At 47.5% G+C, this 25,353-nt stretch overlaps 3 protein-coding genes and 1 long non-coding RNA gene across 6 annotated transcripts in view; 2 read left to right on the forward strand and 2 right to left on the reverse strand.

The window, feature by feature from the left end:
• nova2 (NOVA alternative splicing regulator 2) overlaps window positions 1-8,181 on the forward strand; it is a 48,575-nt gene extending 40,394 nt beyond the window's left edge. For all 3 annotated transcript variants that reach the window (XM_054793148.1, XM_054793146.1, XM_054793147.1), the window contains one exon: window positions 2,037-8,181. In XM_054793148.1, the coding sequence (XP_054649123.1) occupies window positions 2,037-3,059 (1,023 nt within the window). In that variant the 3' untranslated portion in view covers window positions 3,060-8,181. The remainder of the gene's footprint in view (window positions 1-2,036) is intronic.
• An 8,569-nt stretch (window positions 8,182-16,750) lies between these two features.
• Window positions 16,751-25,353, reverse strand: part of LOC129190731 (uncharacterized) — a 62,489-nt gene continuing 53,886 nt past the window's right edge. Inside the window, exon 4 of the long non-coding RNA XR_008573048.1 lies at window positions 16,751-17,150. This is a non-coding gene — a long non-coding RNA (uncharacterized LOC129190731). The remainder of the gene's footprint in view (window positions 17,151-25,353) is intronic.
• On the reverse strand, window positions 17,736-21,255 carry polr1g (RNA polymerase I subunit G). The gene is made up of 3 exons (XM_054793152.1): window positions 19,928-21,255; window positions 19,554-19,698; window positions 17,736-19,370 (listed from the first exon to the last, which is right to left on the reverse strand). Exons 1-3 carry the CDS (start codon window positions 20,037-20,039, stop codon window positions 18,437-18,439), a joined length of 1,191 nt encoding a protein of 396 aa, XP_054649127.1. The 5' UTR covers window positions 20,040-21,255; the 3' UTR covers window positions 17,736-18,436.
• Window positions 19,117-22,805, forward strand: irf2bp1 (interferon regulatory factor 2 binding protein 1). Its single transcript, XM_054793150.1, has 2 exons — window positions 19,117-21,517; window positions 21,795-22,805. Exons 1-2 carry the CDS (start codon window positions 20,520-20,522, stop codon window positions 22,069-22,071), a joined length of 1,275 nt encoding a protein of 424 aa, XP_054649125.1. The 5' UTR covers window positions 19,117-20,519; the 3' UTR covers window positions 22,072-22,805.

Here is a 25,353-nt window from a genome sequence, read left to right on the forward strand (position 1 = left end):
ACATTGTTTGTCGTGCACGTTCAAATATGACACACAACGTTGATTGTGTTGCTTTACGGCGCTTCTCTTCACACTGATGGACCTCAGCTGTGAAGTCCCGACGGTCTTTTTGTGCATGCTCCCCCCGGGCTACTTCCTGTGGCCATTTCCTGTGACCTTTCACCCTGAGCACAGACACCTGTTTCCTACTTCCTGTTTTTGACTCTGCTCACAGGAAGTTCACAAAAGTCTCCCTCGCGTTGTATGTGGTTTACTGTAGCGCATCGTACCACAGAGCTGTTGCTAATATTTTAGACACAGACGGTATTCCAAGTACATTAGCGGCTTATTCGCAGGAAGTGCTCATCAGCAGCTTGGACGCATCCATGAGGACAGGAATGTTTCTCCCGACACGAAGGAGAAAGCCCTGAACGTGGCGGTAGGAACTCCACCAAGGAGGCTCAAACTTCCTGTCACATGATCAGCTCATGCTGCAGTGGGAGCAAATTGTGATAGGATGCAGCGCGCGTGTGACAAATAAGGACGGATGAGGTGATGAGAGACAGGCTGGAGGAAGGGAAGGTTGGATGGAAGTCGAGAAAAGGGAGGACAAGGAGAAGCTCATTAGTGGTGAATGAGCGCCGTATAAAGATGGTGGACGTGATCGTTACGGAGGGATCACACATCACTGATGTTTATACTCCTCCTGTGTGTGGGTGGGATGTAAAAGTTCATGGGTAGAAAATATTTCCGGGTGTCTTCCTCACTGTCTGTCTGGCCTGTTTTTGTTTGACTGTAAAGTCTGCAGTCATCTGAGGTGACAATCAGTGAAAGAAAGTGAACTATCAGACGCGAGGTCAGGTTGATGACTCGGTGTTGCCAAGCAACCGTCCGTTAAAAGCATCACAACACAACGTCAAAACAAGCGCATGAAACATGCCCTACCACTTCTGTCCACTGGGTGGTGCTAATTCATACCCACGAACGTCAGCAACTGCACATTGACAAAAGTATAGGGTCAGAACACTGAATGAATGAATGAATGAATGAATGAATGAATGAGAGGCTGGACTGGACTGAATTGAAAGGCATGCTTGGAGGAGTTTGCCGTGGAAGAACCAGAAATGTTCCCACAGGCACACACCAAAATCAAAGACACTTAGAGCTTCCTACCGCTCGCCACCACACCTCATATTAGTTTCCTGCAAACAGGATGTGCTTTAAAAAAAAGAAGATATCGACGCAAAGATGTCCTTGGTGTGTGAATAGGATATGTGAGTGTTTGTCTCTCTCAAAGAACACCCCCTCACCCTCCTTCACCCTCCTACCAAGGAGGCGTCTTTTCATCTTTTTTCCTGAGCTCAATGCTGATGTTGGTCATTGTGGAGTGATGCTGCACTCACACACGCGCACACGGCTTTTAGAAAAACACACACGTGCTCTGTGTTAGAAGAGTGTGTGTGTGTGCGGGCGGCATATTGAACCTGTTGGTTGGTAAAAGATGCATCAGGTGAATGAGCGCGCATGAGTCACTCCATCATTTCAGCAAGTTGAGCCCGCGTCGGCCTCATCTTCAGTTCAGTCTTGGGGACGAACATGTTGGACTTGTGTCGGATAAGACACGGACATTTTTTATCTACTCCACTGCGCTGATTTGAACAGTGGACCTCTAAAAGCGAAAGAAAGTGCGCTCTGTGTGTGTGTGTGCGCGTTTGTGTGTGTATAGTACTCCTTTCACTCGCCTCTCTCAATATGGGACTGGAGCTGTGTTTCCATGGCAACAGTGACCCCCTGGGAGTCGATGATTTTTTTTTGTTCTCAAGCAGCCTTTTTAGAACCCCCGTTTACCTCCCTCGACAATTTTACATCACCGAGTCCTATGCTCTCATATGCGCTCATGATGTTTTGTTTTTCACATGGTCGTCATGGAGACGCTGCTCATCGTCTTCTGTGTGTTCCATGCTTTGAAATCAGCATAAGCATGAATTTAATGTTATGAAGATGATTGTGAATTTACATGATACATGTGTTGTTGTTGTTGTTGTTGTCCTCGTCAGGCCAAGCTGATCGTCCCCAACAGCACGGCAGGGCTGATCATTGGGAAGGGCGGGGCGACAGTCAAGGCAGTGATGGAGCAGTCAGGGGCGTGGGTGCAGCTCTCCCAGAAGCCCGAGGGCATCAACCTGCAGGAGCGCGTGGTCACCATCAGCGGCGAGCCGGAGCAGAACCGCAAAGCCGTGGAGATCATCGTGCAGAAGATCCAGGAGGACCCTCAGAGCTCGTCCTGCCTCAACATCTCCTACTCCAACATCACCGGCCCCGTCGCCAACTCCAACCCCACCGGCTCACCGTACGCCAACTCCACCGAGGTCATGCCCGCCGCGGCAGCAGCGGCGGCGGCCACGGCGTCGTCCTTGCTGGGCCAGGCCGGCCTGGCGGGAGTGGGGGCTTTCCCGACCACCATGTCCAGCCTGTCCGGCAACGACCTGCTGGCCATCACGTCGGCGCTCAACACGCTGGCGAGCTATGGGTACAACACCAACTCGCTGGGTCTCGGCCTCAACCCCGCCGCCGCATCAGGGGTGCTCGCCGCAGTGGCGGCTAACGCTAACCCTGCAGCGGCCGCCGCAGCTAACTTGTTGGCATCCTACGCCAGCGACGCTTCCACCAGCGCCGCCCACCCGGCAGCAGGGCTGGGGGGCTTCTCCTTGGGATCCCTGGCCGCCGCCACTGGAGCCACCAACGGCTACCTGAGCGCCGCCTCGCCGCTGGTGGCGTCATCGCTGCTGGCCACGGAGAAGCTAGCCGAGGGAGCGAAGGAAGTGGTGGAGATCGCCGTGCCGGAAAACCTGGTGGGAGCCATCTTGGGAAAAGGAGGGAAGACGCTAGTGGAGTACCAGGAGCTGACCGGCGCCAGGATCCAAATCTCCAAGAAAGGCGAGTTCATCCCTGGAACTCGGAACAGGAAGGTCACCATCACGGGCTCGCAGGCGGCAACGCAGGCCGCACAGTACCTGATCAGCCAGCGAATCACCTACGAGCAGGGGGTGCGCGCCACCAACCCCCAGAAGGTGGGCTAAAGCTGACAGCCAATCACGAGTGAGGAGGGGAAAAAGAGGCGGGGCTCGGGGGAGGAGAGGAGGGCACGAATGTCAGATGGAATGGCTTTTTCCTCTGCGTCTTTTCAGTATTGTCGACTTAAAAAAAAGTAAAAAATGTGCTGAGACGACAAGGGGGAGGAGTTATCACGCTGAAAAAAACAAGAAAAAAAGTGTAAAATGTAAATAAGTTTTATTACTTCACGTCTTTCTGGATTTTTTATTGGTTTGTTTTATTGTTTGGTTTTGTAACTTAAGATGTTCGTTTGTTCGTGGACACGCTGAATGACAGGAAGTAGGGAGGGGAGGGGCGAGTGGACGGCGTGGGCCCTTCCCCCTCCCTTCCCCGACACCCCCGCCCTCCTATAGGGTTTTTGTTTTCTTTGATTTGTCCCCTCCCCTTTTTAGCCCCCTTCTTGACATGCCCCGCCCCCTTGATGAGGGCTTGATGACTGCAAAGTTGAGACGCGTGCACGTGAGGAAACAACACAACACCTCCCCTTGCCTCCAAGGGAGTGGGGGGGGCGGCTGTCGTGGGAGGAGTTCCCTCACGTGCACGGCGGCCCCGTGATGCCGAGGCGCATGCTGATGACCTCACGTAGCGCGCTAGCTGGCTAGCTAGGAAAGAAGCACGCGAGCAATCCTGTGCACGGCGGCGTGATGACATCACTATTTATTACTTAGGAGTTCACGTCTTTGTAAACGTGTGAATTCATCTTGAATGTAAATGATTTTCTTTTAATTTAAACGTTGGACTGCAGATGAATGCTAATGTCACATAGTCTAATATAATTGTCTTATTTAAGAGAGGGCGCCACCTAGTGTAGGAGCAGGGAGCACAACGCTGGCAGCCATGTTTAACGCAAGCCGGCGCCTCACGGCGCGGCGTCTCGGCGGCCATGTTGACCTGGCTGATCCTCCCTCGTGCTCCGACGGGGAAAAAAGAAAATAATGGCGTCACTGCTGCTCCGCCTGTGTCCCTAAAGGGAAGCAATAGCACTTAGGATAACTACTGACACACGCCAACACTGACAGGCGACGAGGGAGGGCGGAGCCTCGTGCATATCATGGAAGGAGATAGGCGCTGCTCGATATGCTGTTTGTTCTTGTGACTGTCTTGTTTTTGTTTGTTGTTTTTTTTTTTACAGTCGCAGTACACTGAATCTTTGTCTTAATGCACTGTGAAGCGAGGGGGCGGTCCTCGCCGCCTCTCGAGCGAGGGGGGTGGGGGGCGGTCCTCGCGGCCTCCGAGGTCAGGGACGCAACTGGATGACTTTTGTATGGCAGGGAACACTAACATATGACATATATATGACTATATATACAGAAAGGGCCAGGAATGCATATGAAGAACCTCAGCGGGCAGGAGAGAAGGTCGATGAAGGGCATCAATCTATTGAGTTCAAAGGTCACCTGTTCTCCTGGAAAGGGGGGATGGCGGGGGGGGGAGGGACCAATTTCTGAATTTTCTTAAAAAGTTGACATCCAAATGAAATTCAAGTGTGATGGAAGGTAAACATGCCAAAAAGTGGAGGAGGGGTGCATTTGATTTACTCACCCTCAGGACTCTGCTGAGGGAGGGCAGGGGTCGGGCGGGTGGGGACTCCTCTTCCGAAGCAATGTGACCCAAATTGGTGGTGATGGAGTCACTGGGCCAGCGAGGCTTTCTGGTAAGGAGGCTTCTTTACTCCATCTTAACTCCATCCACTCTCCTCACCCCCCTCCCTCCCACCTAGCGCACCCCCATCCCGACTCCGCCTCCTCCTACCACATCGCTCCATGGGTGGCCATGATGCATGTCCTCCTCTTCTTCTGCTGCTGCTGCTGCTGCTTCTTCTCCTGGGGAGACGCTATGTGCTGGAAAGGAAGTTATATTGTTGCTTGTGTCGTCATGGTGACAGCAGGAAGTGTGTTTGTCCCGCTGGAGGACGCCGCCACCTTGTGTGCAGCAGACATTGTCCCAACCTGAAGTCGGCTTCACGAGTATTTTAGATGTTTAGAAGTGTGTCATGGTGAGTGATGGATCTGTGAGACAGAAGCAGGAAGTGGTGCTGGCTTGGGTGTCCTGTCCTGTACTTCCTGCGGTGCTCCTGCGGGGGCAGCGTTGAGTTGACGTTCCCATTCCCGCTCTTTGAAGTTGATTTTTATTGGAGTGGACATTTTGACAGCTAAAATGTGATGAGTACCGGAAGCAATACATGTGCTAGCATGTTGTCTCGTCCCGTCCTTTTCCTGTCTAGACGCTTTTATGAATAGCCGTAGATGTTTTTCTCCTTTTGTTTGGTGGGAAATGCTGCTAAGAAACGCTAACCGATGTACGCAAAACATGCCCACCCTTAGCTGGAAGTGGCTGACCACGAGTTAAGAAGCTCAACTAGTTGATGCCGTGCCAAAATAGCTCTCACATTGGTTTGATATCGCAGACGTACTTTTATACGAGGAAAATGTGAAAAGTGCCAAATGAAGCATATTTATCATTTCTAGGACATAACGCAACAGCACTACCACTCTGGGCTAGATGAAATAATAACATAGCGATAGCTTAGCATTAGCATCATAATGCTGAAGAAAATGTGACTACTTAGCATTCTTAAATACAACTTTTTATAGTGACAATGAAGATGTATTTTGTGGAAATAGATGTTAACTTTTTTGCACGTATATATATATATATGTATATATATATATATATTGCATGATGTCAAGTGTGGACTACAAAAAAAAAAAAATAAGAAAAAAATTAGACTGTGTGTCGTTTCATTACCACGTGGGGGCGTTGTGACGCGAACAAAATAACCTGAGAACAAAAGCAACCCCGAACGCCTCACGTGCACACTCGAGGCTTTTGGCTAACGTTACTAACGGCGTCCAAATGTCCCCGTGACATGGCTTTACGTGTTTTGGTTTTTATGCAAGTCAGTATTCGGTCGTGGTGACACGCCCACTTCCTGTCAATTTCGCCAAAAAGATTTTTTTTTCCCGAAAGAACAAAAACAAGTTTGTGTTTGCACGAAAAGTTGCCGTGCGGTCGCTTGTGCCGCCTCTGCCCGGCTTCGCCCGGTTTCGGTGTTACCGTCGTCACGGCAACAAGACACTGTTCGGCGCGGCGTTGCAAACCACACTTTCTCACCTCATTGCTTCTGTGTGGGGGTGCGGCTCTTCCACATCTGCCCCGCCCACTCTGCCACCCCTTTTTTTCTGAACGCCCCCTCCGCCACCCCTCCCACACACACACACACACACACACGGGAGGGGGGTGTGTGTGGCATGAACACCAGCAAGTGTAGAGAGCATTTGTCACGTCACTGTTTCTTCTTCTTCTTGTTTATTTTGCTGCTTGATGACTAACTGACGACAAGATGCCATTTTATGTGTGTAGCCTGGTTACCCCACCCCCACCCCACCAAACACACACCCTCTTCTTTGCACTTTCACTGCCCACTCCTCCTCCTCCTCCTCCTCCTCCTCCAGTGCCAAACTCCGGGGCGAGGACACACAAAGGCGTTGCGGGCGTCTTTCTTTGCGTAGTCGTGTGTGGGACATCCATCCCGGAGGCACCCATGAAGCCAGCATGCTCCGCCCCCTCATAACATGATGTCGCTCATGACGCCGCCAACCAACAGCACCTTTTTTGCCGCCCACCGCCTCTGCCTCCTCCTCCACCCTCTCCACACACCTCCACAGCAGGATTAACCCCACCCCCCCACAGGCAGGTCGCCGCTCATGCCAGCTGCTTTCCTAATTCTGTCATCTTCTTCAGCCGTGGGACTTCATTGATTGTGTGCCATAGTGTTGGGGGCACCTTTCACCCTCCTCACCTCCCCCCCTTTTTCTCTGTCCCCCACCCCTCCACCACCACCACCACCACACTCTTCGCTCCATTGATTTTCCTGGATGGGAAAGATTCATTTTTCTAACGACAGCAATCTTTTATTTTGTTTGTTTGTTTGTGGCGGCGCCGTGCGGAGTGTAGACGCCATCCTCTGTCCTCCTCTTGAACCGTTTGACCCCCCCACCTCCTCCTCATGAACTTTATTGACCTTCCTCCTCCTCCCCCCTCCTGTGTCCATCCAGCTGTTTGGGACAATAACTCTTCATTCCACCCCACCCCCCCACCCAAAAAAACAAAACGACAACCTCTGTGAGACTGTGCAATGCTCGCTGATGTGATTGGATTCTTTTTCTTTGTTTGTTTGTTGCTCATCATCGGGGGCGACGCTCTGACAAAAAAAGACAAAAAAAATTTGGAGAAACAAAAAAAAATGCAGACAAAAAAAGAAAGGAAAAAAAACACTAAACTGTTTCCTCACCTTTTTGTTCTCTCATTGTAAATATTTTTGTCAAGTGTTCGGGGGGGAGGGGAGGGGTGGGGAGGGTGGGGGCGTTTTGGGGGCGGCAGCATAAAGACGCTGGTTAGTCGCTGTTAGTTGTGCTCTTGTTAGTCATGTTCAGTTAGCTGCTGTATTCCCATTAACTAGTAGTAGTAGTAGTAGTAAGAATAGGAGTCATTGTCAGTCATTGACCTGCGGGTGGCGCCACTGTCAGACATATCACTCGCTCAGCTCGGCTCAGGTGTGTGCGTCAGGAGGCGGAGCTAACCTTTGTGCAATACAGTCTGGTTTACATGAAAGGTCAGCACATATCTCCTCCTGCTCCAAGTATTAAAAGGTGAGATCAGGAAGTAAACGTCTCATTTCACCGCATGGCTCGAAGCTCCACCCCTGATTTATGCTGCCCGCCCCATTTCCCACACATGAGCTATTTATTATTATCATGACACAAAATAACAGCAAGAATTTAAAAAAGGGAACGACTGGAAAAAAAGGTGAAATTAATATTGTTTTGCTTTTCTTTCTTTTTTTTTTAGTATCTTAGTGGTTGCTTTTTAACAACATTCATTACCTGACGTACAGAGTATTGAATATTTAATGTAACTGTAGCATTGTGTTTGTAAAGAAAAAAAAACCTAGTGAGTTGTGTTTGTTGACTTGTGGATTACCAGTGAAGTGGGCCATCTAGTGCTAATAATATCTATGAGGTCATTTTCTAAGATTCTTATTTGCCACAGCAACAGCAGTCATTATAAATGTTCATTTTAGCATCACCTGTCTTCTGTTGTCTTATTCTTCACCTTCCACCACACTCTGCATCATCACAGTAACACATCAAGGGGGGGGCCAGTGTGCGTGCGTGTGTGTGTGCGTGCGTGCGCGTGTGTGTGAGGTCTGGGGTGGGGGGTTGGTGCGGGTGTCGTGTCCAGTGTCCACCAACAAGCTAAAACCAGTCAGGCTTCCATAGCTCCTCATGGAACCTCCTGACGTTATAGCTGCAAACCCTCATCATGTGATCTGACTCAGCTCGACTGTCCATAACCCCCCCACCACCACCACCACCACCACGCCACCTCTCAGTCACCTGACCAAACCAAATCAACCAATCACTGTCCTCCCCACTGCCGCCTCTTCCTCTGCTGCACACCATGTGATGTTCTCCATCGATAACATAACTACTACTAGCGTCACCTTGTCTGCAGGCCTGGGGGGTGGGAGGGGTGTCTGGGGCACTGGACCCTCAACAAGTATGTCATTAGCACGATTAGACACCACTCCCAAGATTCCTTTCCACCAAGCGGTACACTTCACTGGAATGTTGGTACCTTAACCATCCTACCAACCACCAAAGCCGACCCCCTGTGGGTGGTGGGCTCCATGGAGGGTGGGCGGTTTGTGTCTTTTGGCTCACTTGCAGGCGGCCCAAGACCATCTCTTCAGGTGGTCTTAGCCCACTTAGCAAAGTAACGTGTCGCACTGCATGGAGAGAACCCCCTTTGGTTGGGGTCCCGAGCACAGTCGTAGCTACCGGGGTGGTGCTCGACGCAGGCGAGACAGACAGCGGTCCAAAGTGGACTGGGGCGCTTGGTGGAAAGGTGACAGGGTTCCGTGCCGTTTCTCCCCAGAGCTGCTGACCATGCTAGCGTTCATCCTGGCGTACATCCAACTTTCCAAGGTCCACCTTAACCCGTCTCCATGACAACCAGAACGGAGCCAGTTGCACGGCAACCAGCGTTCCCTAGAGGAGGCGTTAGAGGCTAGGAGAAAGGCCAGATGATGATGATGATGATGATGATGCTGCTTCTCAGGGTGTCGTAGGTTAGCATGTCCTCCCGACTCAGCCCAAAGACCATTTCACCCTCACCCCCATCAAAGACTGGCCCACTCATCAGGATCAGTCTAGACCGGAGAGACGCTACTAACTAATGTTTACAACCCAAACGAGACCAACAACGCTGTTGAAAGAATGTTCTAGAAGAGAGCGAGCGACTGCTTCTTCTTTCTGTGTGTTCAATCATTGCATGTGAATTTTATGGTTTGCAATCAAACTGTCGGAATGGACGGTACGTTTGTGGCGAGCGCTGACGGACCAATGAATGCTCCATGTGTGACCACGCAAAGATGTAAACTTTGATTTGTACTGGTCCAATAAACCATTGAAGCAACGCAGCATCTTTAGTCTCAAGGTCATGTGACGTGGCGAGAGGTAAGTCCATCCAACATGGTTGCCACTAAGTGGGGGAGGGGGTCTGCGCACCGACTCGATCCACCTGTCACACATCACAGTCCAGAAGGGGCGGGGCTCCGCCTTCTTGACATATCCATCTACCCACAATCCTCCTGTGCACCAGCGCCATGATCAGCCCGCATCCGCCATGATTCCACACGCCAGGTTCCTGTGGCGCCGCCCCCTCCATGCCATGGGGCCCGGCGGCTTTTCCAGCGGCTGCCGCAAAGCCCCCTGGGAAACGGAGTCCTCATTCACAGCATGGTCGACCAACCTCCTTCACTCTCCTCCCACACTCCTTCCTCCTCCATATGCCTGATAAAGAAGTTCCTCCAGCTGCCGCCAACAAGGTTGCCGCCGCGTTGCGTCTTTCCAGCGCACGTAAACACAAGCTAATACTTTATTTTCCCGCTTTACAGTAAACTCACAGAATGTAAGCAAACACGCTTACACAACCAGCCAGAGTTCATTGACAAAAGTGCTAATTTTAGTTTAAACCTCATTTTTCCTAAGCTTACACTCAAGGTGAAGGGTCAAAATGAAGGTCAGGGGTCAAACAGGAGGGTCAGGGGTCACACAAGACACATCAAGCTCGATTCAAATCTACTTGGCATGTTTTCAGTGACGCCATCTTGGTTGTACTGTGGTGCATCATGGGAGCTTAATTGTGACATTGAAACTTCATAGTGTGTTTAAGTGACATAAGTGTTAGCAGCAGTGGTTAGCTCCATGCAGCAGGATACCAACACACTAATTTAAACGCTTTTTTAAAAAAAGTTTTCCTGTCCGCTTTGCCCCACTTTGTATCGGCGCCAAGATGATCTCCTGGTAGAAGCAACACAGGGCCATCGTGAAAGTGGGCCGCTGGGATATCATTCCATAGCAGGAGGCTTCTATCTTTAGCCGCGACCGGCTTAATGCCGCCTCTCGTCAAGTCGAGCGCTTTATGCCACGCCGGCTTATCCGTCTTTGTCAGCGCTAGCCCAGCAGCTGCTAGCGCCGTTAAGGCGCATATTGATCGGCCGCTGCAGACGAGACGCGGGCTAAGAATAGACGCGGGAGGTGCTTGCCGGAATTCCCAGGTCGCTACGGAAGTGAGAGTGCACAAAAATTGTCTCCGGATGTTTAATAAACGTGTTCTAATGAAGCTAACTAGCCTGCAGCTTGTATCAAGTCATGCGCACAGAGGAGAGTTAAGAATAATAAAGACATATACACAACACTATGTTGCTAGGCAACACAAGCTATTTCACTTAATGTGTGTGAGCGAAAGAGAGATCAAGCAAAGAAGCACTTTACTTGTTTTTTTTTCCCAAGTTTGAATGTATTCCCAAAAAGAAAACTTAAAAAAAAAGCAATATAGTTTATATTAAACCAAACGAGTGAACAACACATAAGAAGTGACCTTTGTAAATCAAATCAACACTTTTGGCAGCTAAAAGAGGAAGCCTGACGTGACACAAAGTGATCTTAATCATCCTGGGAAATGTTAAATAAGTGTTTGGAAGGGTTTACAGCATCACGAGACACTGTGACGATATTTTTAAGTCCATTTTTGCTCCAAATGTTTGTTGTTTTGTTTGAATAAAAATGATGTTGACTCTTGTTGTCGTGATTCATGTGGGCGGGGCCACGATCAAGCAAACAGGAGCTTCTTGGGACAGGCGTGCAGCGAGGGAAGGTAAGCCACGCCCACAAGCTCGGTGGAGCTTTGTAACTCTGGCGCCCCCCTTGGTGGCGTGCCGCACGTGCAGGCTTAATGTTGCATCCCTCTCAGAAGACTTCAGTGTTTTTTCCACAACATTTTGCGTGTGGAAAAGAAGCCGAATAATAATGCACACCTCGATAAAGGGTAGGACACGCCCTCCCTCATGACACAAATACACACCAGCAGATATGCTCCTATCCAATGACAATGCAACTTTATACATCTTTTTTTTTTTTAAACCCATCATATGCATTGTACACCGTGTGTACATGATACAAAGACTATCACATGACCTGCAGTCAACCTGAGGAGCTGAGACATCTGCTGTGAAGGTCACACGAAGGACCGTGTTCTCTGTTAGTGTTCATCACGCTCGCACACGCACACAGAAAGAATATCAATGCTATGGAGGAGGCGGTCCAAACAATGGGGGAGATGGCAGTGTGGTTTCCATGGCAACTGCTGCAAGCTGCTAAGAGGGCTGCTTTGAGAACATATGTCAGCGAGCGTGCTGACTTCACACACCGCCTGGCAACACTGTGTGTGTGCGTGTGTGTGTGTGTGTGCAGCCTAGCACAATGTCACTCACTTCCTGTCTGGGGCAGCCTCCAAACCAGACAAGGGCACCTAGCGGGACGGGGGAGTAAAATATAGCCCATTCCTCTCATCAATCTGGCCCTTAGGTTTAACTTCCAATTTCTAAAATTTATTTAAAAAAAACAAAACAACTAACTACCACCCACCAGCAGGGGGCACTTGTAACTGGCACTGGTGTGTGAGAGATGCTCCCGTGATGCTGCATGTCCGGGAAATCTGGGAAATCGTGTGTCTGAGCCCGCCCTGTGTGTAAGTACGCATACCGCTTTGTAAAAAAACAAAAAGAAGCAGGCTTCGCTGCACATCTTAAAGATCTGTCATCTCCAGGAACAGGTGCTGTAGTTGCCGAAGCAGATGAAGGGGAGTTGTTGAAATGGGGGCGGGAGGGGGTGCAGAGAGAAAGAGGCAAGGGTGGGGGACAACATTAGTAGGCCATCCAGTTGCTGCTGCAGCAAAGATTATCTATTGATGGCTGCAGCAGTCTCGCACACACGCACACACACACACGCGCACACGCACACACACACACACACAGACACACACACACACACACACACACACACACACGCACACACACGCAAGAAAGTGCAACACCAACAATGAGACTTTGTGTTATTGATCCACTGTACACAGGCATATTTTTTGTAAAGGGGGGTGGTAGACATTAAGAGCAGTGCACCCCCCCCCCTCGAGCACTCACAATCACACTGGTCCTTGGCAGGTCCATGTTGCCATAGCAACGCTCCCGTTGCTGCAGGCTGGCTGGAGGGATGTGTGCTGGTTGGGATACAAAAAAGAAAGTGAGTGGGAGGAGGGGTAGGAGATGGAAGGAGGAGGGGGGGGGGGGCTGCCTCCTCAATTCATTACCCCTATAACGACCCCCCCGCCAGCATCCCATCACAAGCATCAGCTGAGCCCAGTGAAGGCCTCAGTGCCACTCAGCAGTCTGAACACGTCGCAGACGAACTTCAAGCTGCGTTTATTATTCAGCTTCCTTCTTCGTGCGCACACACACACACACACACACACACACACACACACGCACACGCACGCGCACACATCACCTACATGCTCCAGTGCCTGGCAGAGCACAATACACTGACTTTTACATGAACTACACAGAAGTCACGCCCACTTTGGACCTTTGGGGACCTCGTCTGCTGTGCATGCGCGGAAAGGCGAGCGCACTCTGACCTTCAACCCCTGCTTTAAGTCACACCTCATTACCTAATAATAATCATATCAATAATATCAGCTACAAAATGTTTTATTTGAAATGGGCCTGCTAGCAGGCTTCAACAGACAGCAGCCAAAGTGATAACTCTCCATGAGACATGCAAAATGCCAACGCTAGCCCCCCACAACTTAGATACACAAAAGTCCTAACTGCTATCTATTTGAATTTGGGGAGAATCACATCGGAATGTAAATTCCAAAAATGCCAATAGCTGGCACACTAACATCTAGCATGCTAGCATTACATGTACAGTATGTACAGTACAGTATAATGTATGTATCTAGGGATCCAAGGTATATGCTGGATGTACTGTGACACTTTTTTCAGTTGTGATGTACAGCATTACATTTTTTGGGACATGATGTGTAGTACGACATTTTTTAGGGCGTGTTGTATAGTACGACATTTTTTAGGGCTTGATGTATAGTACGACATTTTTAGGGCGTGCTCTATAGTACGACATTTTTTCAAACATGTTTGACATGTTCAAACATGTACTATACATCATACATGATGTATAGTACAACATTTTTAGGGTATGATGTATAGTACGACATTTTTTCAAACATGTTTGACATGTTAAAACATGTACTATACATCATGCATGATGTATAGTACAACATTTTTAGGGCGTGCTCTATAGTATGACATTTTTTCAAACATGTTTGACATGTTCAAACATGTACTATACATCATGCATGATGTATAGTACAACATTTTTAGGGTATGATGTATAGTACGACATTTTTTAAGGGGTGCTGTATAGTGTGACATACTTTCAAACATGATGTATAGTACAACATTTTTTAGGTCGTGCTGTATTGTACATCATTTTTTCGGACATGATGTATGTACGACATTTTTTAGGGCATGCTGTTTAGTACAACATTTTTAGGGCGTGATATATAGTACGACATATTTTAGGGCATGTTGTATAGTACGGCATTTTTTAGGGCGTGTTGTATAGTACGACATTTTTAGGGCTTGATGTATAGTACAACATTTTTTAGGGCGTGCTCTATAGTACGACATTTTTTCAAACATGTTTGACATGTTAAAACATGTACTATACATCATGCATGATGTATAGTATGACATTTTTAGGGTATGATGTATAGTACAACATTTTTTAGGGGATGCTGTATAGTATGACATATTTTCAAACATGATGTATAGTACAACATTTTTAGGGCGTGATATATAGTACGACATTTTTTAGGGCGTGTTGTATAGTACGGCATTTTTTAGGGCATGTTGTATAGTACGACATTTTTTAGGGCGTGTTGTATAGTACGACATTTTTTAGGGCTTGATGTATAGTACAACATTTTTTTGGGCGTGCTCTATAGTACGACATTTTTTCAAACATGTTTGACATGTTCAAACATGTACTATACATCATGCATGATGTATAGTACAACATTTTTAGGGTATGATGTATAGTACGACATTTTTTAAGGGGTGCTGTATAGTATGACATATTTTCCAACATGATGTATAGTACAACATTTTTTAGGTCGTGCTGTATTGTACAACATTTTTAGGGCGTGATATACAGTATGACATTTTTTCGGCCATAATGTATAGTACGACATTTTTTAGGGCGTGCTGTATAGTACAACATTTTTTCGGACACAATGTATAGTACGACATTTTTTAGGGCGTGCTGTATATTGGGCTGCGACATTTTTTCGGACATGATGTATAGCACATTTTCTTGGGCATGGTGTATATTCAGTACAACATTGTTTAGGGCCTGATGTATAGGAAAATGTCAGACAGGATGTATAGCATGGCATTTTTTCGGCCATGTGTAAAGTAAGTAAACATCTTTTCGGACTTTTGAGTAAATTATCTTTAGTTTGACTTTTTAGGACATGATGTATAGTTTATTTTAGATATACATGATGTATAGAGTGACATATTTCAGAACAACATGTATAGTAAGTTTACATTATGTACAGTGTGAGTTTTCATGACATGATAAATAGTATGTAGTATTTCTTGGACGTACAGTAGAATACAGTCAAACCTGTCTTAGCGGCCACCTGTATAGAACGGCCACCTGCCTGTAGCGGCCACTGAAAAAATCCCCCGCAGCAAATTTACATGTTATAGACCCTGTGTATAGCAGTCACCTGTCCAACGCGGCTAGCGGCCACCCATTTTGTATCCCTTGGTCAATATCTGACTGCATACAGCGGCCAAATTACCGACTCAAGTAGAAGCTTCATGCACGAAAACGTTTCGTTTTTCAATCAATGAAGCCGCCGTGTGTAGACTTTAATTTCTGAGTCCTAGCTCAGTCACAATCATTCACAAGATCCACACAAACTGTCAGTTGTTTCACATAAAAAAGCCGTCTTCTTTTGAGCTTGATATTTCCTGGTCAAACATGTAACTTTAAGAGCATTTGCACCAAAACATTACCGCAAATTAGGCTGGGAACAGGACGTGCTCCCAGCGACGTTACAATACAATACAATACTGCATGCACGGTAAACACGCTAGCATGCATGCTATCGTATGTTGAACTGTGTTCGGTTGTACTTAATTGAAGTATTTTAGAATGTACTCACGTTATTTTTGATCAATCCTCATCCACAAATCCATCAAAGTCCTCATCTTCTGTATTCGACACAAAAAAAGCCGTCTTCTTTGGCGCTCGCTACTACAGTGGTTTAACTTGTCAGTGTTATTCAGCTGCGAACCGTAGTAAGGGCGACCTGACTCCAGCAAATAAGTAAACTTCTCATGTTGCTTCTGCCAACTTTATTTATTGAACGCGGCCACCAGAGAGCATCTCAGAACACACACACACGTCTTGTCTCTCCTTCCTGCTTGCCCATAAGCCAAAGGTTAAACAAGCCCCACTACATAGCTGTCCAGGCAATGCCTGTATCAAGTGACACTGTTTATTTCCTGGTGCGAGACAATGTGCACTGGTCAATACTGTAATGCCCCTTGTTGTGGGGAAGGAGAGACTCATGTCGCCGATGCACTTTAATGGCTTTATTAACAGCGGAGAACACTGCAGGACTTTACATCCACGCCAACATCCACACACTTCCCAACTCTCTCGACACTCACAGCTAGCACTGAGCCTAGCTCTCCTGCTTGGGACGCCCACCGTCACTTCCTGATGAACGAAAGCTGTAATGACACTCTGCCGTATAAAAAGTAAAATATTAAAAACAAGCATAACAGAAGACATTACTAGCACAGCTTTGTTCTGTGGGTGGTGGATAATAACAAGCCTAGTAGTGCTGTACAACTTTTATCCGCAGTCCCACAGTGCCCTCTACTGGTCAACATTCATTCCCCCCCTCACCTTTTTTTTTTTTTCTCTCTACTGGTCAACATTCAAAATGGCCGCCAACCTGTCTATAGAGGCCACCTGTCTATAGCGGCCACTTTTGCAGTCTCCCTCTAGTGGCCGCTATAGACAAGTTTGACTGTATTTAGTATGACATGATGTAAAGTCATACAATAAAATACGTCCTTCAAAAAACGTCATACTATACATGTATTACACAGCTTTGTGTATTATCTATTAATATATCTCATTGATAATTAATTACTGTTATTGTTTTAATATGCTGAGAGCCAACAATAATAATAATAATAATAATAATACCTCCATGAATGCATGTTGCAAATGTACTGAGATTCGTCCACCAAAGGATGCAGCAGCAGCAGCAGCAGCAGCTTTGGACCATCAACTCTTTGACTGTAATCAAATTGAATGAGACAAAACAGTCAGATATTGATTTTGTCTTATTACACATGCATGTGTGAGCGTATGGTACATAAAAGATGTGAAGAGGATGGAGCAGGGTGAAGGAGGAAGAGGTTCTGGAGCTCATTAGGAGTCAGGACCACACTCTGGTGCGGAGAAGCACCCACAGGACGAGGAGGAGGAGGCCAGGTGATGCAGTGGCCAACAACACTCCACCATTGAGCGCCTCTGCTGCTGCAAACATAGAAAATGTACAAAATGTCACACGAAAAAGTCACTTTCTGAATGTAAAAGAACATACTAGGAGGAAGAGGAGGATGTATGACACGCAGAAAAGAAAAACACTACAGTGCACCGCACAAGAATGTCACATTGAGAAAAAAGTGAAGTGTGGCGCCACCTGCTGGACGAGCTACTGTAACAAATATGCCCAAGGGAAGTTCATAATAAATGAAAGTAGGGCCGTTTCATTCGCGCACTTCCCTACTTCCACTCAGCCTTTTCAGTATATACGACGTGCGCTCACTCAAAGTACCCGGATGTTTGCACTCAATACGCGGCAAGTGGTGAGTGTGCAGTGATGGAGCCAAACCACCCTCAATAGTCGCCATCTTGGCAACGTAGCGAAAAAAGAGGGATGACTAACTACTAACTCGAGTGGTTGCAATTCAAAATTCAAACGGAGAAACGAAGACGGGGACAAGGGTACATATTGCTATCGTCATTTCCGGTAAGCGCACAACGACGGCAATTGATTTGGGACAGCACCACCTCCCCAAATTGGCTCCTTTGAAACCAAGTACGCAGTGTACATACTAGTTTACTTATTCAAGTGTTTTGAAGTACGGAAGTGCGGGAATTGAAACACAGCCACAGTTAGCTACAACATGCTGAAGTTAAAAACAAAGCACTGTAGACATCACATCACCAGGAACTACTACTGTCACTTTTTTTGCCAACTTCCTTGGATCATTTTGGAAACGTTTTTTTTCCCCCAGTAGTTCATTTCGTGAAACTACAAGTGATGTTTTTATATTATATAAATTCACTTCACACGTATATTTCATATATATTTCAAGAATGACGTTCTTAACCTGGATTTAAAACATAAAAAAAACAGTACTTCATGACATTTGAAAAATAATCAAAAAGTTTGATTCTGTATTGCAAACTACTGGTCTAGACTTTGGTTCTTAGTCTGAACTAAACTCCTGAACTCAACTTCTGCACTATACTCACATTTATTGAGATGCACCTGTGGTTCAAATAAAGAGTCAAAGCTCTAAAAGACACACAAAAAAAGACACCAACATGTTTTTATTACAATGTTGCCATTGTCCAACATGTGTTCATCTCCATCTTTCCATCATCACCCGTCTTCTTGCTGAATGCTGACGTGATGATCCCGCATCATCAAACCATCGGACGATCAAGTCCACCTGAGAGGCACAGGTGAGAACTACCCGACTGTTCCACAATAAAAGTTCATCAGTCGTGAGTGACTTCACGTGAACGTCCGACTAGTCGTCACCACGTTTGCTTTTCTTCTTTTTCTTCTTTTTTGCTGAGCAGTCATCTTGCTGGTCGTACAAAGTGTCCACTTGTTCACTTTTCACTTTGTGTTCGATCATCACTGTGGCAGCAGGTGACTCCTCCTCTTCCGCCTCTCTGTCTTTCTTTCTCTTCTTCCTCCTCTTTTCCTCAGAGGCTTCTCTTTCCTGGGAAAGGATGTCTGCTCCCACTTCCTGTTTGACCATCACCGCGGCGGCAGGCAATGCCTCCTCTTCCTCCTCTCTGTCTGCTCTCTTTTCATCATAAGCCCCTCCTTCCTGGAAGATGATGCCTTCTCTCATTTCCTGTTTGACCATCACCACGGCAGTAGGAGGAGACTCCTCTTCCTTGTCTCTAACCTTCTTCCTTTTCTTTCTCCTTTTCTCCTCAGGAAGTCCTGCTTCCAGAAAAAGGCTGTCTGCTTTCCCTTCCTGTTTGACTGTCACCTCCTCATCCTCTTGCTCCGTATTTACGTGCTTTTCTTTCTTCATCTTCCTTTTCTTCCTCTTCCTCCCCTCCTCTTCACTGACTTGTGTGAATTCTAGAAGGGGTGTGCCGTCTGCCTCGCTCTCCCCTCCCTGAGTGGGTGTCTTGCTGCCAAAGGGGTGGAACCGCTGTTTGAGGCCAGGCGGGATGGCGGGCACGGGGGTGGCGGGGATGATTTGCGGGGGCTGCCTAGTGCCGCCGTAGCTCTCGCTCACGCTCAATAGGCCGGCGAAAGCTGGACCCATCACCGTTGATCGTGATGAGGTTGTGTCATCGGTGAGGAGGCGGAGCTCTGAGGTGCCGTGTGTGGAGCCGAGGATGTTGTAAATCTGTTGGCCCATACTCTCTCCTCCGTCCACAGCAGAAGGAAGCTTCAGTGTCTGAAGGCCTGAAAGGCTCACATGGACACCTTGCAAGCTGAAAAGAAGAGGAATAGGTGGTAGGATTCATCCACACAAGCAACCTCGTACAAATACAACCCTCCCCGGCTTTTACACACAGAACTTTGCCACTGAAGTAAAGGAAGGGACATGAACAAACAACATAAAAAAGCACCAATGTTGCTGTTCTAAGGAATAAAGACTATGAAATATGTGCTACCATTCTGGGTTAAAGGTGGTAGGAGCTTTAATGAGCCACAGTTCACTGTTGGTGTTCTTCAGGCTGTCTGTCAGCATGCTGCTGCAAGGTTTGTGTCTGAATGCCACAAAGTCATCAGGACATTTGTACCTGCTGGTCCTCTTCTCTGCAACAACAAAAGGCATTACAATAAAAAATTCAAGGACTCACATTTGTAATATAGAAAGTACATATCTAAAACCTACTGCATTGACTGACACTTTACGGTAAGTTAAATTGCATTGACTCGCAATGACGTAACCACCAGTATTTAGGCTCACTGTACTGTTATACTCCCAAGTTCCTACGTGCTATGCTAGCTACCGTAAGACAAAAAGTGTTGCGTGCTAACTTACCAGGTTCCTTTTGCTTTAACGATAATTCTTCCGTCGACTTGTCCGCTTCACCTTCGCTCGATGAGGGCGACACATCTCTACGCATGTTTTTTTGTAGTGAAACAATCGCCATGTGTTGTAATTGTTCACTTTTAAGCTCAGAAGCGTGGTTTTAGCGGACACATGTGTGCACACTAGAATCACCTACAACCTTTGGTTGCATCACATCCTGTCAGCCATGTTTGTAGTCCGACAAGAGAATACTACGTGTTGGCTTACGAGGTTGAGTCCAGTTAAAGAAAATCCATTGCCCACACTGCACCTCGCTACGTTACGTAATGCCCCAGCGTTCGTCTCGAGAGCGGTTGACAGCCGTGAAGAGCAGGCCGATGAGGGTAAACAAACCAGAAATAATCGTTCAAATCTCGAAACTTTTGTCCCAGTCGGTATCAGGAATATGTTTATTGTTTTTACAAAACAGACTGAAGGTAGTTAAATGAGAAAGTCGCCAGCAAATAGTGATTCTACACTTGTTTAAGATAATAGGTTAAGATAGCTAACGTGCTAGCTAGCTAGCTAGCAAGCTAGCCAGCCAGCTGGCTAGTCGTCCATCATGTCGTCGCCCTCTTCCTCCTCCAGGCGCCAGTGGTGCTACTTGTGCGACCTGCCCAAGATGCCCTGGACTGTGGTGTGGGACTTTAGCGAGGTGGTATGTCGCGGCTGTGTCAACTACGAGGGCGCTAATCAGATAGAGTTCCTCATAGCTAGCGCCAGGCAGCTCAAACGGACGCACGGGATGCAGGACGGCAACGTGAGGTCGCCTGGTCCCTCTCCCAACAAGCACGCCTCGTCAGGCCGGGGAGAGGCAGCCACAGAAGGCGGCAGGCCGCACAGCGAACGCTTTGAGAGGGGAGGCCGCGGAGAGAGTACCGTGTCCGCTGCTCGAGTGCCGCCCAACGGGCTGCACCGTGACGGCCAACCGCCCCAAGAGGTGAACCGCCAGAGTCCAAGTGGAAGCCGGAGACCGATGATAGGAGCGGCAATCCCTCCGAACTTAGTGACTCAGAGCATTGCAGGGATTCCCCATGGGCTACTGGCGGGCATGCCAGCGGGCCTGACAGCCAGGACCGCCCCCATGAGCAGCCCGATGATCTTCCCCGCGCCGGTGCTGGCCGAGATGAACCGCAGACAGCTGGGTATTGGCATGGGCATCGCCCCCTTCATCACGCCGGAGTTGGAACGGGAGCTGAGCTCCTCCCAGCCCAAGCCTCAGGGTCACACCGGCTCTGTCTCCAGCAGCAAGACCGCCGGCCTCCCCTCCTCGTCGTCCTCTGTGGCAGGGGGGGTTAGCCAGACTAGCCCCAAGCCTGCTTCATCTCCGGCGAGGCAGCCGCGTCCCCTCGCCGCCAGGTCCGGAGGAGAGCCTCTGGCGTCCAGCAGCTCATCAGAGGCCACTCCCACTGCCGCAGCTCTGCCCCATAGTGGAGCCTCGGAGCTGGGATCCACTTCCGCCAGCAGCAGCCTGACAGGAACCACTCTGTCCTGCACGCTTTGTCACGAGAGGCTGGAGGACACACACTTTGTCCAATGTCCATCTGTGCCAGGACACAGGTTTGTCGTCATATCTTACACTACCTGGTCACCACAAATACACACCAATAATGATGTAATGTTCACTTTTAATTAACTCATTCAAAACTGAACTTTATTGTAGGTGTATCTAATTAAGTGAACAGTGCGTAGTTCAGGTATTTCCTTGCTGACTTTTTCCATTTATAATGTTTACAGAAGCTGAGAAGTGTTTCTACTGTATTGTACTAGTTTTTTCTTAATAAATTTTACTTCTTGGACATGGTTCTTAGTGTTGACCTCTTGTGTCCTCACGCAGGTTCTGCTTCCCATGCACGAGAGTGTACATTCAGAGCAGGCGAGGCGATGGCGAGGTCTACTGTCCCAGCGGCGAGCGCTGTCCGTTGGACAACTCGGCCAACAGCCCCCCTTGGGCCTTTATGCAGGGGGAGGTGTCCACCATTCTGGGCGCGGCCGTGGCGGGTGCCCCGCCGGCCGCTCCCCCAGTAGCCGGACCCGGACCCGGGGCTAGCGCCGCCAATGGGGCCACAGCTCAGAGCGGTGACGTCACCGTCAAGAAGGAGAGGGAGACGTGATGACTGTTTCCATGGCAACCTGGACAAGGGCAGGCAGACCCACACTTTGGCAGACTTAGTTTAGTCACGTTGAGCGGACCTGACACACATTCATTGGACCCCCCCAACACACACACACAACAATCAGGTAAATACGAACCACAAAATGTAAAATGTTAAGTCAAAGTAACACACACACGTGTCACCTGCCAGCTGAATGTAGAAGAAGAAAGTGTATTTTTACTGCAAGGTCCGTCAGTGTGCTATGGTCAGTCATAGTATGCAACATTTAGAAGCTGTAATTGAAATGATTGCACATGGTTTCCTTACCTGACAAGTTGCTTTGTTTTGAAAGAAAGAAAGGTAAAAGTAGTTTTCTAGGCGCAGACTGCAGCAGTGAGTCATGTTGCTGAACAATCACAAGAAGAATGTCCTCATAGACCAACCAAAGCTAAAGCCTATATATGTGTATAAAATCTATTTAGCGCTATATCTGCTAGTTTACACTTAGTCGTCGTCAGAAAGTGCTGACGGGGCCTTTTTGGACCCCTCCGCCCCCTCCCTACTCCCCGCCAATGTGAGTGGCGGGCGAGCGTGCGCAGACACATCTTGTAACACAAGTGCCTTGTGCAGAAGTGTCCCGCCTCTTTGTGGGCGTTGCCACGGCGATGACAAATCTGTTCCTTTTTTTTTGCGTTTCTTGACTGCAGCTTCATGTACAAACAGCCAAGCAGGAATAAACAAAATGGAAACTCTGCCACGTCCTGATATTTTTGTTCATGCTCAATCTTGTCACAACATCGCCATTAGAATGACGACTGGCTGATCACGTGGAATGTAAGGAATGTAAATGTCTTCACTTAATGCAATAGGACTTTTAAAGATTCCCTGGACTGCATAGCAGCAAAGAGTTATTTATGACCTGACGTTCAATTAAGAAAAAAAAGAACACGTCATGCAACAACCTGCCCTCCTCGGTTTTGTCCTCTTGAGGGCGCAGTGGTACTGCACAGTAGAAACACTACAGTAATAAAAGTGCTTCATTTTCCTAAAACCCAAGTGTAACATCTGCATGGTCACGCTGCAGCCATGTAATGAATCCCAATCAGAACAGTGATGTTAATTGTGGATTTTTTTTTTTAAGCGTGAGTGGATGTGTGGCTTCCTCTATTAGTGTCAAGTCATTACAGCCATTGTTGAGCCAATTATGGAGGTGTTAATGGACGACGGAGCCTCATTGGCATGAAAAAAACGAGCCACAGGGAGGCCAGCTGGGAAGGCTAGAGCCCTCCACAACAAAAAGATGCGTATTAAAGAGGCAGGTCAGAACCACACAGACAGCCAGTGACGTCACTCTGCCAGGTCATCTGAGCTCAGTCCTACATTCTGAATATGACTTGTGATATCACAAAAAGTAGTGTAACATCTACAGTACTCAGTGGTCACTTCATTAGGTGCGCAATGTAATGAGATTCAATACAAACAAATCTGTTATTGTAAAGCTAGTATTGCTCACTTTCATTTATTTCAGTTTATTATTGTATATAAACTCATGTAAAAGGTTAGGAAGGATGACGGATGATGATAAATCTTTTCTCTTTAGGTATTTTGTAATATTTTACTTTATAGCAGGAGTGTTCAAAGTTTTTCCACCAAGGACTGCATGCCGAAAATTATGATATACTGTATATAAATATACAGTGGGCACTAGGCCTAGGACGATAATAAAGTCATTAATCACATAATAGATGAAAGTGACCTTGATCATTTTGCTGGCTCCCAAAATATTGCCATGTGCATGTTTGTCTGTTTTCCTTGTCTCTCGCCTCCAAACAGGCAGGAAGAGGGTGCCTGTTTGTGTTCAAAATACTTGAAAAGTTCTGAATGGATTTGGATGACGGGCCGCATGGTGGCCGAGTCGTTAGCATGTTGGCCACACGGAGTGGAGTTTGCATGTTCTTCCCTGCGTGCGTGGGTTTTCTCCGGGTACTCCGGTTTCCTCCAACATTCCAAAAACATGCATGTTAGGTTAAGTGGAGATTCTAAATTGTCCATAGGTATGAATGTGAGTGTGAATGTTTGTCTATATGCTCCCCTCCGATTGGCTGGTGACCAGTCCAGGGTGTACCCCGCCTCTCGCCCAAAGTCAGCTGAGATAGGCTCCAGCATACCCGCGACCCTAGTGTGGATAAGCAGCATAGAAAATGGATGGCTGGATTTGGATGACATTTTCAGAAACTGTCGGAAATGGGATATGGAAGAACTGATTACATTTTGGGGGTGGTCCGGATCACCGTCTCAGAATTGTTTATAGGATTGTTTAACAATGTGAGATCGGACCATTTTTAAATATGTAGCTAAAGTAAATGTAGGACTTATATGGTGTAAATCACAATACGGATGGAACTATGGCGGAGGTCGCTCTCCGAGTTCTTTAACACTTTTTCATTGTACTTTTCCTAAAAGTAATGTTCAAATATTTTTTTCCTTTATTTTATTCCTACAATGTGCCAATAAAAAATGAACTGCGGGCTAGAAATGCCCCCAGGGCCGCACTTTAGGCACCCCTGCTTTATAGTATGGTTGTTAGTTTAATTGTATGATTAATTCAGCCATCTAAATTAAGCAAAATATTGCAGAGAAATGCAATATAGATAAACATATTGTTAAATGGCTAGCTTGATGAAAAGTGATCATTATTATCTTTGTAAAACTCTGACATTTTTGTAATGGAGCTCAGTAGATGGTCTATCTAAGCAAGTGTCCAGTGAGCGGACTAATATCTCTTTATGAACCACATACACGATTGCTCGAAGTGGACTTCCAGCAGCGGTGACGTCACTAAGTGGATTATCTGTGCTAATTGCATCATTGCAAACACACAGAGGTGTCACTCCGTCTATTTTTTTTCACCCAACACGGCCTGACTTCGCGGCTAACGTGCGCGTGCACCGCGACCGGGGCCCCTCGCGCGCCTTCCTGTTTCTGTGTCATTTGGTACCATTTAATCCCGACGACCACCCGCCTGCGCGCCATTACATGACCATTGAGCCGCCATTAGGCCGCCATTGACATGCACACGCCTCCGTCTTGTGTATTCCAGGGTCGCACCAGGACAGGCTGCGTGTGGCGACTTTAAAGTGCAAAGCCGCACCGAGAAAACACGATAACGGCATTGAAAAGACAACTTTAAAAGTGCGTCAGTACATGTGAAAAACATTTATTTATTCTGTCACTTTTTCTGTTCATTATATCGGGCAAGCGGGCAGCATCGAAAGCTAAGAACTACGAACGTGCTCGAGT

Source organism: Dunckerocampus dactyliophorus, chromosome 12 (genome assembly GCF_027744805.1).
Source record: "Dunckerocampus dactyliophorus isolate RoL2022-P2 chromosome 12, RoL_Ddac_1.1, whole genome shotgun sequence".
Classification (NCBI taxonomy): domain Eukaryota; kingdom Metazoa; phylum Chordata; class Actinopteri; order Syngnathiformes; family Syngnathidae; genus Dunckerocampus; species Dunckerocampus dactyliophorus.

Bases quoted from the DNA above. Each gene is read 5' to 3' on its own strand.
- polr1g (XM_054793152.1), bottom strand. From the start codon at position 20,039: ATGGCGATTGTTTCACTACAAAAAAACATGCGTAGAGATGTGTCGCCC. The intron at 19,699-19,927 runs GTAAGTTAGCAC...TTGTTGTTGCAG, and splicing joins GTTAAAGCAAAAGGAACCTG to AGAAGAGGACCAGCAGGTAC. The intron at 19,371-19,553 runs GTAGCACATATT...TCTTCTTTTCAG, and splicing joins ACCACCTTTAACCCAGAATG to CTTGCAAGGTGTCCATGTGA.
- irf2bp1 (XM_054793150.1), top strand. From the start codon at position 20,520: ATGTCGTCGCCCTCTTCCTCCTCCAGGCGCCAGTGGTGCTACTTGTGC. The intron at 21,518-21,794 runs GTTTGTCGTCAT...GTCCTCACGCAG, and splicing joins CCATCTGTGCCAGGACACAG to GTTCTGCTTCCCATGCACGA.